General features: G+C 43.2%; 2 protein-coding genes across 2 annotated transcripts in view; both read left to right on the top strand.

Annotated features, from left to right (window-relative positions):
* The window catches only part of LOC109697572 (cytosolic phospholipase A2 gamma-like), a 32,734-nt gene extending 30,864 nt beyond the window's left edge, over positions 1-1,870 (top strand). The window contains exons 14-15 of the mRNA XM_074057871.1: positions 254-404; positions 1,682-1,870. Of these exons, the coding sequence (XP_073913972.1) occupies positions 254-404; positions 1,682-1,703 (173 nt within the window). The 3' untranslated portion in view covers positions 1,704-1,870. The remainder of the gene's footprint in view (positions 1-253; positions 405-1,681) is intronic.
* A 3,953-nt stretch (positions 1,871-5,823) lies between these two features.
* LOC109697578 (calcium-binding protein 5-like) lies at positions 5,824-10,556 on the top strand. The gene is made up of 4 exons (XM_074057488.1): positions 5,824-6,434; positions 8,293-8,323; positions 8,847-8,990; positions 10,226-10,556. Exons 1-4 carry the CDS (start codon positions 6,228-6,230, stop codon positions 10,342-10,344), a joined length of 501 nt encoding a protein of 166 aa, XP_073913589.1. The 5' UTR covers positions 5,824-6,227; the 3' UTR covers positions 10,345-10,556.
* Positions 10,557-13,066: the final 2,510 nt, after the last annotated feature.

Genomic DNA, 13,066 nt, shown 5'->3' with positions numbered 1-13,066 from the left:
TGCATCAGCCATTATTGCAGGCAATACAGGCTAACATAGAAAAGAAGACAAATTCTTCATGTGGAGCTTCATGCAGGGAGAAGACATAGGTAATAGAATAATGTATATTCATAAATAATGTACTAATAAATCTTCATTTGTAAAGCCAAATGGTGAACTATAGAGTTCGTTTACTAACCCCCAGTGTAAGGACAAATTGGAAGAATTAATTGTTCAGACATAAGGTACATTTTCTAGTTTGATTCTACTTCAGATGACATTAATACTTGGAGAGACAAATATGCCACATTCAAACTATCGGACACCTACTCTGTACAACTGGTGAAGGATCTCCTGGAGAAGTCCAAGGAAAATGTAAGAAAAAACAAGGAGAATATCTTCCGTGCAATAAAGGAAGCAGTCAGGTATTTATGAGAACTCAGCTGCTCTACCTCAGCATTCATTTCACTCTTCTGGAGAGCTCTGGCTGCTCTGACTCATGTTCACTCCCCTGGAGAACTTTCTTTTGTTTGAAAATTTCCCCCACAGTCTGGGGATTGAATTCAAAGACTCACACACTCTACCACCTGAGGCACAGCCCAATCCTTTTGATTTTAATTTGTTCTTCACATAGTGTCTCACACTTTTGTCTGGGAGGGTTTAGAACACAATCCTCCTACTTCCACCTCCCCAGCAACTGAGTAATAAAGGCTGAGCAGAGAGAGCCAAGTTGGGCCTTGGGCTAAGGTTTCTCTTTGGCCTTGGTTTTTGCATATCTGAATGGTAGAGGTGCTAGCAGTGCCTCTCCTTCTGGTGTTGGTAGATAAAGCTCAATGGACACAAAGAATCAGCTGGTTCTTAGCATTTCCTAGCATCCCTTCTCAAGATAAGATGATGCTCACTTTGAATATTCATAGCTATTATGCAAAGCATTTTTTTAAGGGATGAGAAGCCAGGTGGTGTGTACCTATAATCCCAGCACTCTCAGGAGGCTAAGGGAGAGGTTTGAGATTACAAGACCAGCCTGTGCCACATACAAGATCTTGCCTCAAAAACAACAATGACAAAACAACAGTAAATTGCCTAGTTCACCTTGCAAGTCAAAACACTGACTTCTGACAAATGAGTACAAAAGGGAATTGGTTAGAAGGTGGTTATCTCATAGAAACCAGGGCCACTGGGCCTCATGAGCACTGCAAATTGGATTTCAGGAACACTGAATTACAATTAAATCGGATTCTTTGAAGCAAGACTCTTCAAGCCAGGCATGGTGGTACAGCTGAAATGCCAGCTACTTGGGAGATGGAGGCCAGCCCAATCAAAGTTAGCTTGACCCTGTCTGAAACAACATATAGTCCAGGCATGGTGACTTACATCTGTAATCCCAGCTACACAAGAGGCAGAGAACAAGAGGATTGTGGTTCAAGGCCAGCCAGGGCAAAAATTAGAAAGTTTTCATTTCAACAAATAAGCCTAGTGTGGTGGCATGTTCCAACTACACTGGAAGACCATAAGTAGGAGGATTGTTGCTCAGAACAGCCCCAGGCAAAAACATGGGACCCAATCTCAAAAATAACCAAAGCAAGAGAGCCAGAGTGTGGTAAAGTGTCTGCCTAGCATGCATGAGGCTTTGAGTTCAATTACTAGTACTGCAAAAAAAAAGGGTCACTTGTAAACTTCCTTCTCATCTTTCCCTCCCCAGGTCCTGCCCCCAGACATCTTAACAGCTCTGGGATCTGTGACTGTCTAGGAACCAGCTCCTGATTCAGAGTCAAGGTTCAAATCTCAGACTCAGCAGATCAGATATGCCCTGTCTAAACCTTTGTGTCCTCCTCTGTAAAGACATCACAACAGGAGTTATGAATAATTAATTAAAGTAAGTCCATAATGATCTTTCCTTCTGAGGACGTCTTTATTCTCTTGGACCCTTGCGGTTTCACCACCTGGGGGAGTTGCTCTTGGTCTGACAGTGGGACACAGATCATATCCTGAGAATTCTGGTAGGTATCACAACATTTAAGAGAGACTGAAGAATTAGCTCCTAGCCTAGATCTGGGAGCATGGGCTTAGAATTCAGTGTTGGATATACAAATATTTCCACATCAGATATAGACTACAGGAGCTCACAGTAGGTTGTGGAGCCGGGATTAAATCTAGGCAATGTCAGTGAGTGAGTGACTGTCTCTCTCCCAAGTTATGCATGATCTGTAGAGACTTCAATTCCTCTAGTCTTGTTGAAAGTGCAGTGCTGCCTGTAACAGACAATGGGGACCTCTAACTCCCTTCTACCAGGATCTACTGTGGGAGTGGCCATGCCCAAGTCCTCACCATGTGTGCTCCCCTCATGTCCTCCATCAGCTGCTCTTGCGTGACATGAGCCACACAGGAGCTGCTTCCAAGGCAGCAGCAGCCTGCTGGTCTACCAGGGCCCAGCTGTCCACCTGCCCTCCTGTTCTCCACTCCCTTCAGCTATGCCTGCCATACCATCCAATTGGGCTGACCATCCTAACTGAGCCCATTTCCAATGACCAGCTGGCACACATCTTTGACAGCATCATTCACAATGAGTCCCAGAATGTAGGTGATAAAGTACGTCCTACAATTTCTCAAGAGACCTTAGAAATAAAGCACAATTCTCAGACCATCAGTGCCACCATATCCAATGTCCACATGGCCAAAAGGACTGCAATGGTTGAGACCAAAGCCACTTAATTTATGTGTTTGCTGCAACCCTAAGGCATGCCTTTCCACCCTCCATTAAGATGGTTTCATTTCCCACTGATCTTCTAAACCTGCCTTGTATGTGTTACCACCTACCCCTCATTGCTTCCCTTCCATCTTCTTCAGGGATCACCTTCCTTGGCCACCTTATCTGCTCCCCCCTTTCCCTCCTCCCTGCATCCCTGCATCCTCTCCTTTCTACTCCTTCCACCTATAACTCAGTGGTCAAGCCTCAGGTATGCAAAGCTGAGCTTGTATCCTGATCCTGCTACCTGTTCACCATAAAAGCATAGGCAAGTCTTTGCCTCTGTACTCAGTTTCTTCATCACAGGATAGATAATCATGGTGCTTGTATCCTGCCAGGGCTCAAATGAGTCCCAGGGTCTAAGAACAGCATCTAGCATACACTGAATGTTCAAGAGACATTATTTTTATATTTTAATTCATTTTTTGTGCTGGTGATGGAACCCAGGGCCTGGCAGATGCTAAGCAAATTGCTGTACCACTGAGATACACATCGAGCCCTTTTGGAAAAAATGACTTAGCAAAGTTAAAGATTTCATAAGAGTGGAATTGTGTCCTCCAAAATTTGTTGATGTCATAATCACCAGTACTAGTGAATGTGAGATTATCTTTTAATAAGAACTTTAGAGATGTAAGGAAATTAAAATGAAATCATCAAGGGGGGTGCTAATCCACTAGGACCGGTGCCTCTGTAGAAAGGGGGAATTTGGACAAGGAGATAGACACACGGGTAGAAGGCCATGGGGATGCGATGGCCAAGGTTGCAGAGATATCCCTACAAGCCAAGGAATGCCAACAACTGACAGCATTAACCAGTTGTCCAGTAAAGACCTTTGTAGCAAAATCACTGCTCAGAATTCTGTTTCACTAGGTCATTTCACCAGTGGTTCCTCAGTCTTCCCTTGACTCTCATGACCTTGACCAACTTGAAGCTTGAGGAACACTTACTTTGTAAACCATCCCTCCATCTGGGCATGTCTGATGTCTTCTCCTGATTAGGTTCTGGAAGCCCACAGAGCAATGTTGTCTTCAGTTGAACCCATTACTGCAGATGCTCATTTCAATCATCTGACTATGTTATTTCCAGTATGAATTTGTTCCCTTGGGACTAGTATTTCGCATCCAACTTTTCACTTATCTTTTAATTTTTGTTTATATGGACTCCCGGCTCCAATGGTATATTGTATAATTTGGCAGTGTCATCATTTATTTGGATTTGTCAACTTGCCCAATGTAGGCATTGAATTTCTTTGAGCTGAGTTCTGTGTTGTTTCTGCATGTCTATGACTCTGAGCAGTCCCTCGCTTTATAGCACAAGATGTCTCAGGCTCCCCTTGTTTATTTCCTGCTCCAGACATGGAATCAGTTATCTTCCTAGAATCCTTGGTTCCTTTTATTGGAGATTAGTATTGAGAAGTAAAGATTGAGACTCTCATTGGGGGTGATGGTGCCTATCGAAATCCCATCTGCTCAGGAGGCAGAGGCAGGAGAACAATGAGTTCAAATCCAATCTGGGAAAGTTAGTGAAAATCTGTCTCAAAAGTAAAAAAGAAGAAGAAAAAAAAAAACACAAAAGGACCGGAGATACAAATCAAGTGGTAGAGGTCTTGCGTAGCAAGTATGAAGCTCTGGGTGCAGTTGTCAATATCACACACACACACACACAAATCCAGAGGTGATCAGTAGTATTGGGGTGAACTTCTCTGTCCTCTGAGTGGAGAGAGCTAAAGAATATGTACAAATTTCCTGCCCACACTGAGACTATGTGTATTTTTATCTCCCATTCTCCATATTGAAATCAATGAGTACACACCAGTGCCTCCAGATCCATCCAACACCACAGGCCTCCTCTTCTGCCTGTCCCCCTTTCTATATTAGACACTCTCTTGTCCAACAGCAGAAGACCTGGCTCCCTTTATTCTTAATAGAATTTCCAATTGTAACCAATCTGTCTTCTCTGTTGCCTTCCCACCCCTGTGGGGATGCCTTTCTATCCTAATCTGACTTCAACCCCTGCACCTCATTGCCTCCACAAATAGACATTCTTCTGGGTTATGATATCCCCACATGTGAATTCCTTCCTGGCACACTTAAATACAAATCCCCACCCTGGACCCTGCCTGCTCATAGACACTGTCATCACTCACCTTGTGTTCCAGCACTCCAAGCCAAGTTGCTTTTCAATGGGTTAACTGTCACCTTCTCCGGCCCCATGTACCAATCTGTTTTCCATTGCTACAACAAAGTGTCCAAGACTGGGTACTGGATAAAGAAGAGATTTTTATATAGCTCAGAGTCTTGGGGGCTCATGGGCCTGGCATTGGCATTAGCTGGGCTTTGGTGAAGGCCTCCTTGGCTACATCCCATGGTGGATAGGATCACGGTGGGAACACATGCAGAGAGATTACAAGGTGAGACAGGAAGCCATGGCCTGGGAAGGGGTCAGGCTCACTCTTTTATGACAATTCACTTTCTCAGGAACTAACTGAGGGTACCATCAGGACTACATGAATGCCTTCCTAGGACAGCACTCCAATGACATCCCACTGAAATCTACCTCATACTGAGATGAAAGCTCCCAACACAAGATTTCTGAGTGGGGGCACACTCAAACTACATGCAGACCATATCACCCTCTTTGCCATGCTATCTTTCCACAGCAACTCTTTCACCCCACTTCCCCAAGGGAACCCTGCCTTCCCCCTACCATGTGAGTGCCTCCATTACCCGTTTAGGCTCTGATACCACTATGACTTTCTCACCCTCTGCACCTCTCCCACCTCTTTCTTTCTCTGAATGAGCAGAGGAAGAGAATTCCCCCATTCACTTCCAGAAGCCTTGATTTCAGACAGCTCTCATTTTTTTCTTTTTTGGCTGTAGGTACTGAAATTTGAGCTCAGGGACTTCCACTTGTTAGGCAGGCATTCTACCACTTGAGCCACACTTCAACATTTTTTTGCTTTAGGTATTTTTGGACAGGGTCTCACGTTGGACCTAGATCCTCCTGTGTGCACTTTGCTCGTAACTGAATGATGGGTACATACCACCAAACCCACTTATTGAGATGGAGTCTCTCGAGGTCTTTCCTGGGCTGTCCTTTACTGCAATCCTCCTGTTATCTTCCTCCCAAGTAGCTGGAATTACAGGCCTGAGCCACCATGCCTGACCTTATCAGGCAATTCTTACATCCTGCTCATTGTCACATATTACTGACTTAGTTGGAAAAACTCTTTTGAGGCCAGAAACGATGTCCACTCCATCTTTCATTGCCAGGCTTGAGTGAACACTCAAAATGCTCTTTGGAGCATGAAATGAATGGAAACTTGCTGTCTCTACTCTAATTCCCATTTCAAACCTCTCAAATTCCATTCTGGGGATAAAAGCGTCTCAGTCCCAGACTGGATCAATCCTCCCATCTCACTCCAGCCAGCTGCTGGAAGCAGGAACAGCTCTGATCCCTTCCTGCCCAGGGAAGAGATTTCCCACCCAGCTGTCACAGCCATATGACACAGGAACTGAGAGAGAGGCCAAGAGGGGCAGGAAGAGTTGGTAAAGGATTGAGATCATCAGGAGACTGGGCTGCCTTCAGAGAGCAAGATCGAGGGGCCATTTTGACACCAAGGCTGCCTGAGCTGTACCTGCCCTCCATGCAGTTTCCCATGGGCCCTGCCTGCATCTCTCTGAGGAGGGGCATCGCTAAGAAGCAACGGGTGAGGGGGGACGATGCTGTGCAGGGTGAGGGGAGCTACAACATGGGGAAAAGCAGGGGGCATGCTGGTGCAAGGGAAAAGGGGAATGAGTGCAGGAAACATGAACTGAGAAGGCAGAAGAGCCCAGGGAACATGGAGGGTCCTGAGGGCCAACAAGGTACCTAGGTGAGAATGAAATCAGAAAGTCATTAGCAAAGGAGAGGTAGTGGGAAGCAGGACAACAATTAAAGGGGAACTGGAATGGTCTCACTATTGAGATCATTCTTTCATGTGGACCCTCAGAGTGGAGATGATGATAACAATACCTGCTATTCACTAAGTCTTGCCCAGACCTGTGCAATGGGCTTTACATGTCTAATGCCATTTAATCCATAGAAAAACTTGTGAGTTTCATTCCCATTTCACCAGTGAGGAAACTGATTCCTGAAGTCCTTTGTTTAAGCTAGGAAATAGCTAGGAGAAGTCTTTTAGATTCTTGTGGGCATGTGTTAGTCAGGCTTTAAGACCACCACAAAGGAAAGGAAGGGGACAGGATTGCATGGGAAAATAATAAGAAAGAGAAGCTGGAGAAATGCTCCAAGGACAATGGGAGGTAGGAGGGCAAAGGAGGTCCAGGCTAGGACAGGTGCAATGGCTCTTATCTATAATTCCAGCTATTCAGGAAAAAGAAACCTAGAGGGTGTCAGTTTCAGACCAGCCTGGGAAAATTAACAAGGCCCCATCTCAATCAATAATTTGGGTTTGGTGGGAAGACCCTACATGAAAAGTAAAGCACAAAGGGTTGGAGATGTGGCTCAAGTGGTAAAGTGCCTGCCTAGCAACATGAGGCTGTGGTCAAACAACGCACACACAAAAAAAGGAAGGTAAGGGTTAGTAGAACTTCCCAGGTCCTGTGCCAGGTATCAAAGCTCAGTATGTTCTGATGTGTCCATGAGTAGGCAAGGTAACAATGACTAGAAATTTTCAGAGGTTTTAGGAAGTGGTCTTGCTGGCACCGAGCACCCTGCTTAAATATCATTGCACAGTGATCCTTACACAAAGGAGTTCTAACCTTTGGGAGGAAGAATGGAGGTGGCTGGGGAAAGAGCCAATGGTGCTTTGTGAAAGAATTCTGACCAGGAAGTCAGGAGCCCTGAATTCTAGCCCTAGTCCTGCGCCTGTCCTGTTGCATGACTTCAAGTGAGTATTAGTCCACACCCCCCAGAAGACGATCATCCACTTACGAACCTTTAGTAAGTTCCTCCACCTCTCTTCTTTGCCTTCCTCATGGGTAAGGTGGAAATATTTACTTCACAGAGCAGTTCTGAGGTTTAAACACAGCTCAGCACAGAGTCAGCCCTCTGAGCAGATTACTTGTGATATTAAGTCACACTTTCTCCATTTGCAGGGGAAGACTGGACTGTGTGGTGTTTCAGACCCCTCTCAGAACATGAGGAGTGTCTGTCTTGGAAAGGCAGGTGGGAAAGATCAAAATTCAAGGATGGGAGCCAGGCACAGTGGCTCATACCTTTAATTTCAGCTACTGGAGAAGTGGAGATTTCAAGGAATCTGAAAAACAACCAAAGCAAACAAGGGCTGTTAATGGGTCAAGTGATAGAGTTCATGTTTAGCAAGCAGAGAGCGCTGAGTTCAAAGCCCAGTACTTCCAAACAAAATTCAAGGGTGGGAAAGAGGAAATGAGAGGGCATGAAGAAGAAGGCAAGGAACTATGCAATACAATGAGGGAGATGAAGGATGGAGGAAGAGCAGAAAGAAACAGACAAAGGTGTGGAGAGACTTGGGGTAACAGGGGACATGTTTGAAGAAGTGGGTGTTGGATTCCTGACTCCAATTCTTTCTCCCATGTATTCCTTTCCAGGAAAGACCCCTGGGACAAGATGAAATTGAAGGTAACTCCTTTTCCAAGTTCCCTCCCATAGCCATCTACACACTTACCCTGTTCTCCATCTCTTTGTGCCTGTCTGAAAATTCCTTCATGGGAAAATTTCACATCCTTTCTCTTCTCACACAACCACAATTTTGTGGTACTTGTTCTCGTGCAGTTTTAACTACTGCCCTCATCATGTTTTTAGAAAACATGCCCATCCCTATATGTTTCAGAAAGTCAGGGGATACACATGTATTTTAGGAAGAATCTAAAATTGTTGGATTTTCTCCCTTGGTGGTTACCAGGTTCCTCATAATTTCACCCAAGAAATTTAAAGATTTCCATATTCTATTTAGCAGTCTCAGTTGTCATTCCTCTTGCTACCACATCTTATACATCACGCCTTTTTGAAATGCTTGGCTTTTTAAAATGTATTATTCTCTGAAGAATGTCTAGTCAGTGCTTCATTGATAGTTTCAAGGGATATCTCTCTTCCACACTGACTGCTACAAGTTGCCCCAAGGTTCTTCTCTCTTGACTTCCAGAGCTCTGGGCATCATTTCTTGAGTTTGACAAGGACTGTGATGGGCTCATCTCTTACAAGGACTTGGGGAATATCATGAGGACCATGGGTTACATGCCCACAGAGATGGAGCTGACTGAACTGGGTCAGCAAATCCGCATGAACTGTGAGACCAGGGGCTGAGAGGAGCGACTGGGGTTAAGGAAGCACTAAAGGTGGAATTGGGAAGGAGGTGGATGTTGAGATTAGGTATGGGATTAGAGAGGTGAGAAAGAGGAATAGAAGTCTGTATTGCCTTTAGGGAGGCAGTGTTTGAAGTGGTTTGAAGCGTGTCTTGTAGAGAGAGAGATCTGGGTTCAAGCCCCAGTTCCTATATTTGTTCATCGAGATCATTTTGAAAAGTGGAGTTATAACCTTCTCTTGTGCCTGTGTTCTTACCCTTCATGTGAGGATAATATCACTCTTACAGAGAAAAGAGGTAGAGATGCCCTTATAGGCAAAAGCATAACCTCTAATGAGTTTGTATTAAATGTAGGTTATTATTCTGACCAGTAAGGCTTATTTATCAGGGAAGTACAAGATTGAAGCTATGCTGGTGTGGAAAGCAATCATTGAGTCACATCTAATTTGGTGATAGTATTGCATGAAGCATGAACTTTTAAATGGAAGCCAATGCTGATTTGACATTTAACCTGGAATTAAACTGCTAACAGCCTTGCTTTGGGGCATGTAACTTAGTTAACAACATTGAGTTCCAGGTGACTATAGTATGGTCAGTCTTCTTTATCTGCCAGTCCCACATCTACAGAATCAACCAACTGTGGATGAAAAATATTAGGGGAAAATTGTGTCTGGTCTGCACATGTTCAAACTTTTTTCTTCTTGACACTAAATAATACAGTATTGCAGCCATTTACGGAGTGTTTACATTGCAGTAGGCATTATAAGTAATCTGGAGAAGACTGAAAGCATGTGGGAGACTTGCATAGGCTATGTGTAAATTCTGTGCCATTCTATCAAAGGGACTTGAGCATCTGAAAATGTTCATGTCCTCGAAGGGGTCCTGGAACCAATACCCACCAAGGGATGATTGAATTCATACCAGAAGAGAGTCTGATGCACATGAAATTCAATCTGTCTTTTCTACAGATGTACGGATGAGGAAGCATGGGTGTTAACCAACTAAGAGATGTTCTGAAGGTGGTTGTTACTCCACACCCTGTCCCTTTGGTTCAGATTAAAGGAACAGAGGGGCTTGAGTTGGATGAGTAGAGAGAGGAACTCCAAGGAAACTCTTAGCAGGGAGATGGAAAGTGACCTACTCTCAAACTGATGGAAAGTGAGCAAATGGAAGGTTCAGGTTATATGGTGTCCCACTAATCACCTCTCTTCTGCCCTCAATGGTTTGCCATGTGGACTTTGAGGACTTTGTGGAATTGATGACCCCTAACTTGCTTGCAGAGACAGCTGGGATGATTGGCATCCAGAAGATTCCAGATGCCTTCAGGGAGGTGAATTGAGAGCCCTATGGTGCTAGTAGGGTAGAGAAAGACCACAGAGATTTGTTATTAGCCATCACCATGGACAGAACCCACCAAAACTAATTTTATGTGTAGCAGTGGTGGGATGGTGGAGCAGGAATATAACATCATTCAAAATACTTGTGATGGACCAGGGCCTCTGCATATCTCATCTGATTTAACCCTCACAAATTAAGAGTAAGCAGTCATTTATTCCAGTCATGTGGATGAGGAAAGGGAGGAGGCTCAAGAAGGTTATGAATGTTATCCAACATTTTACATTCTCTGCAACAAGTGTTGGAACTTCTAACCTTGGTTCCTTGTAATATGAAGGAGGAACCCAAGAATTTGAGATTTCTCAGAAAGGATCTCAATTAAATCATCTAGTTTAATCCAGATGATTGTTATAGAAGTGCTAAAAAAATAAAAATAAGACCGAATATCCGTGAGATTAAGGAGCCTGCTTATATGCCCTGATAAAATAACTTCCATCATCCATGGAGTTTCCACCATGCACAGTACAATTAAAGTAGTATAGCATTTGGAAGCAAAGACATTGGAACCAGGCAACCTTCATTCCATCATGAGGCTTTGGAGCCAGGCTCAAATCCCAGGAGATCTCTGTCTACTCATTGTATAATTCTCTCTCTCAACTCTGTATAAAGATTGACAGGTGTATTGTTCAAGAGATCTTTATGTCGCCATGGAAATACTCTGTCCAAAACAGTAGCCCCTGGCCACCCTTGGCAACTGAACCCTTGATATTTGCTAGCGTACCTTTAGAGCTGAATTTTTTAAACTCCATTTCAGTGGATTTAAATTCAGTTTTTTATCAATTTCCATTGATATTCAATTGAATATGAATTAGTACTGAACTACAATTCATTTAAATTTTAAAAATGAATGTTTGATTCAGCTGTTAGAAAAGTTTTCCTTTCAAACACCTTGTGTGTGAACACTGACCTTTTCAACTATAAATTTTGTGACAAAATCTTAATGTAGAACAAGTGTTTGTGATTGAAAAAGGTAGTATCTGAGTTGACAATTGCTATAAGTGTATAAATTGCAGGATCAATACTTATTGTAATTAGTGTTTTATCACTGCTCATAGGTAAATGTGTGTGCTAAAAATGTTACCTATGTTTGTAAGTACATATTAAGTAATTAACATTGTGACTTACAAAATGCAGTGAGCAAAAAAGATTATAAACATTGCATGGCTAATATTTTCAAGTTGACAACAAACCGAAATAAGTTTTGATATATCAACATAAATAATATTGATTGTTAAAAGTTCATTTTACATTTTTTCACATTTTGAGGGTGCTGGGAATTAAGCTGAAATCCTTACATGCTTGTTTTTTGTTTTTGTTTAGGACAGTGTGTGAGCCCACGGTGGACTTGAACTCCTGATTCACTTACCTGTGCCTCCTAAGTGCTCAAATTACAGGCATGTACCACCATGTCCATCCTCTTAATTCCTTTTTCTTTGGGTTCTCAGATTGAACCCAGGGCCTTTCATGTCCCTGCTACCACTGAGTTGTACTGCTCACATGTTCTAAATGTACTAGAAAATACTTAATATAATCTTTGAGGCACATATTATCTTTCTCTTGTTCAGAGCTGCTCTAGGGAAGCAGATTTGGGGGAATGTGAGAGGAAGCTGCACACACAGAGGCTGTAGGGCAGGAAGGCATCTGTGGAAGGGCAACAAGCCTGAGTGCTTGGAGCCCTGTGAGCTGGAGAGGGCACAACATGAAATAGCCAAGGTCTCAGGCTTGCAGAAGGCACAGTCAAACCACCTGGGTGTGCAGCAGTGTTGGGATTTTCTTCTGTTGGGATAGGAAGCCAGAGGAGGGTTTTAAGCATCCGAGTGACAAGGTCTGAGATATATATCTATATATATCGATATATATAGATATATATCGATAGATATATATATATGCTTTATTTAATTTTTTTATTTTCAGTACATTTTTTATTATAAAATTTTTTGTTAGGATGTATTCATTATATAGGGGGATTCATAATTTCAGTTAGGCTTATTTTGTTCATTTGTTAGATCATCCCCATCTCCTCCTCAAGCCCCACCCCACCCCACCTAAAGCAATTGCAAGAGTTTTCTTAGTTCTGTTTCATATAGGTATATGAAATCCATCAACCACATACCATCATCTTAATCTCCTTCCTTCACCCTCCCCGTAGTACCCTCCTCCACACTCTATCTATTTTAAAGTCCTATCTTTCATTATTAATATTTAAGTTGATGTTCAAAGGGGATTTTCAAAGTATCCCTGCTGTAAGTGTACTTTACTTAGGTCCGTTCAACCCCTACCCTTACTCTCTCTTACGTCTTGTGTCCTATCTCCATTTTTCAACAGCTTTTTTTTTATTCATATGTGCATACAAGGCTTGGTTCATTTCTCCCCCCTGCCCCCACCCCCTCCCTTACCACCCACTCCGCCCCCTTCCTCTCCCCTCCCTCAATACCCAGCAGAAACTATTTTGCCCTTATTTCTAATTTTGTTGTAGAGAGAGTATAAGCAATAATAGGAAGGAACAAGGGTTTTTGCTGGTTGAGATAAGGATAGCTATACAGGGCATTGACTCACATTGATTTCCTGTGCGTGGGTGTTACCTTCTAGGTTAATTCTTTTTGATCTAACCTTTTCTCTAGTACCTGTTCCCCTTTTCCTATTGACCTCAGTTGCTTTAAGGTATC

The sequence above is a fragment of the Castor canadensis genome, chromosome 16 (assembly GCF_047511655.1).
Source record: "Castor canadensis chromosome 16, mCasCan1.hap1v2, whole genome shotgun sequence".
NCBI classification, from domain to species: domain Eukaryota; kingdom Metazoa; phylum Chordata; class Mammalia; order Rodentia; family Castoridae; genus Castor; species Castor canadensis.
Note: the sequence above shows the minus strand (reverse complement) of the source record. Positions and strands in the feature narration are given on the sequence as shown.

Excerpts from the sequence above, each read along its gene's own strand:
- LOC109697578 (XM_074057488.1), top strand. The coding sequence starts at position 6,228 with ATGACACAGGAACTGAGAGAGAGGCCAAGAGGGGCAGGAAGAGTTGGT. Across the intron at positions 8,324-8,846 it reads GGGACAAGATGAAATTGAAG|AGCTCTGGGCATCATTTCTT; the intron begins GTAACTCCTTTT and ends CTTGACTTCCAG. Across the intron at positions 8,991-10,225 it reads TCAGCAAATCCGCATGAACT|TGGTTTGCCATGTGGACTTT; the intron begins GTGAGACCAGGG and ends TTCTGCCCTCAA.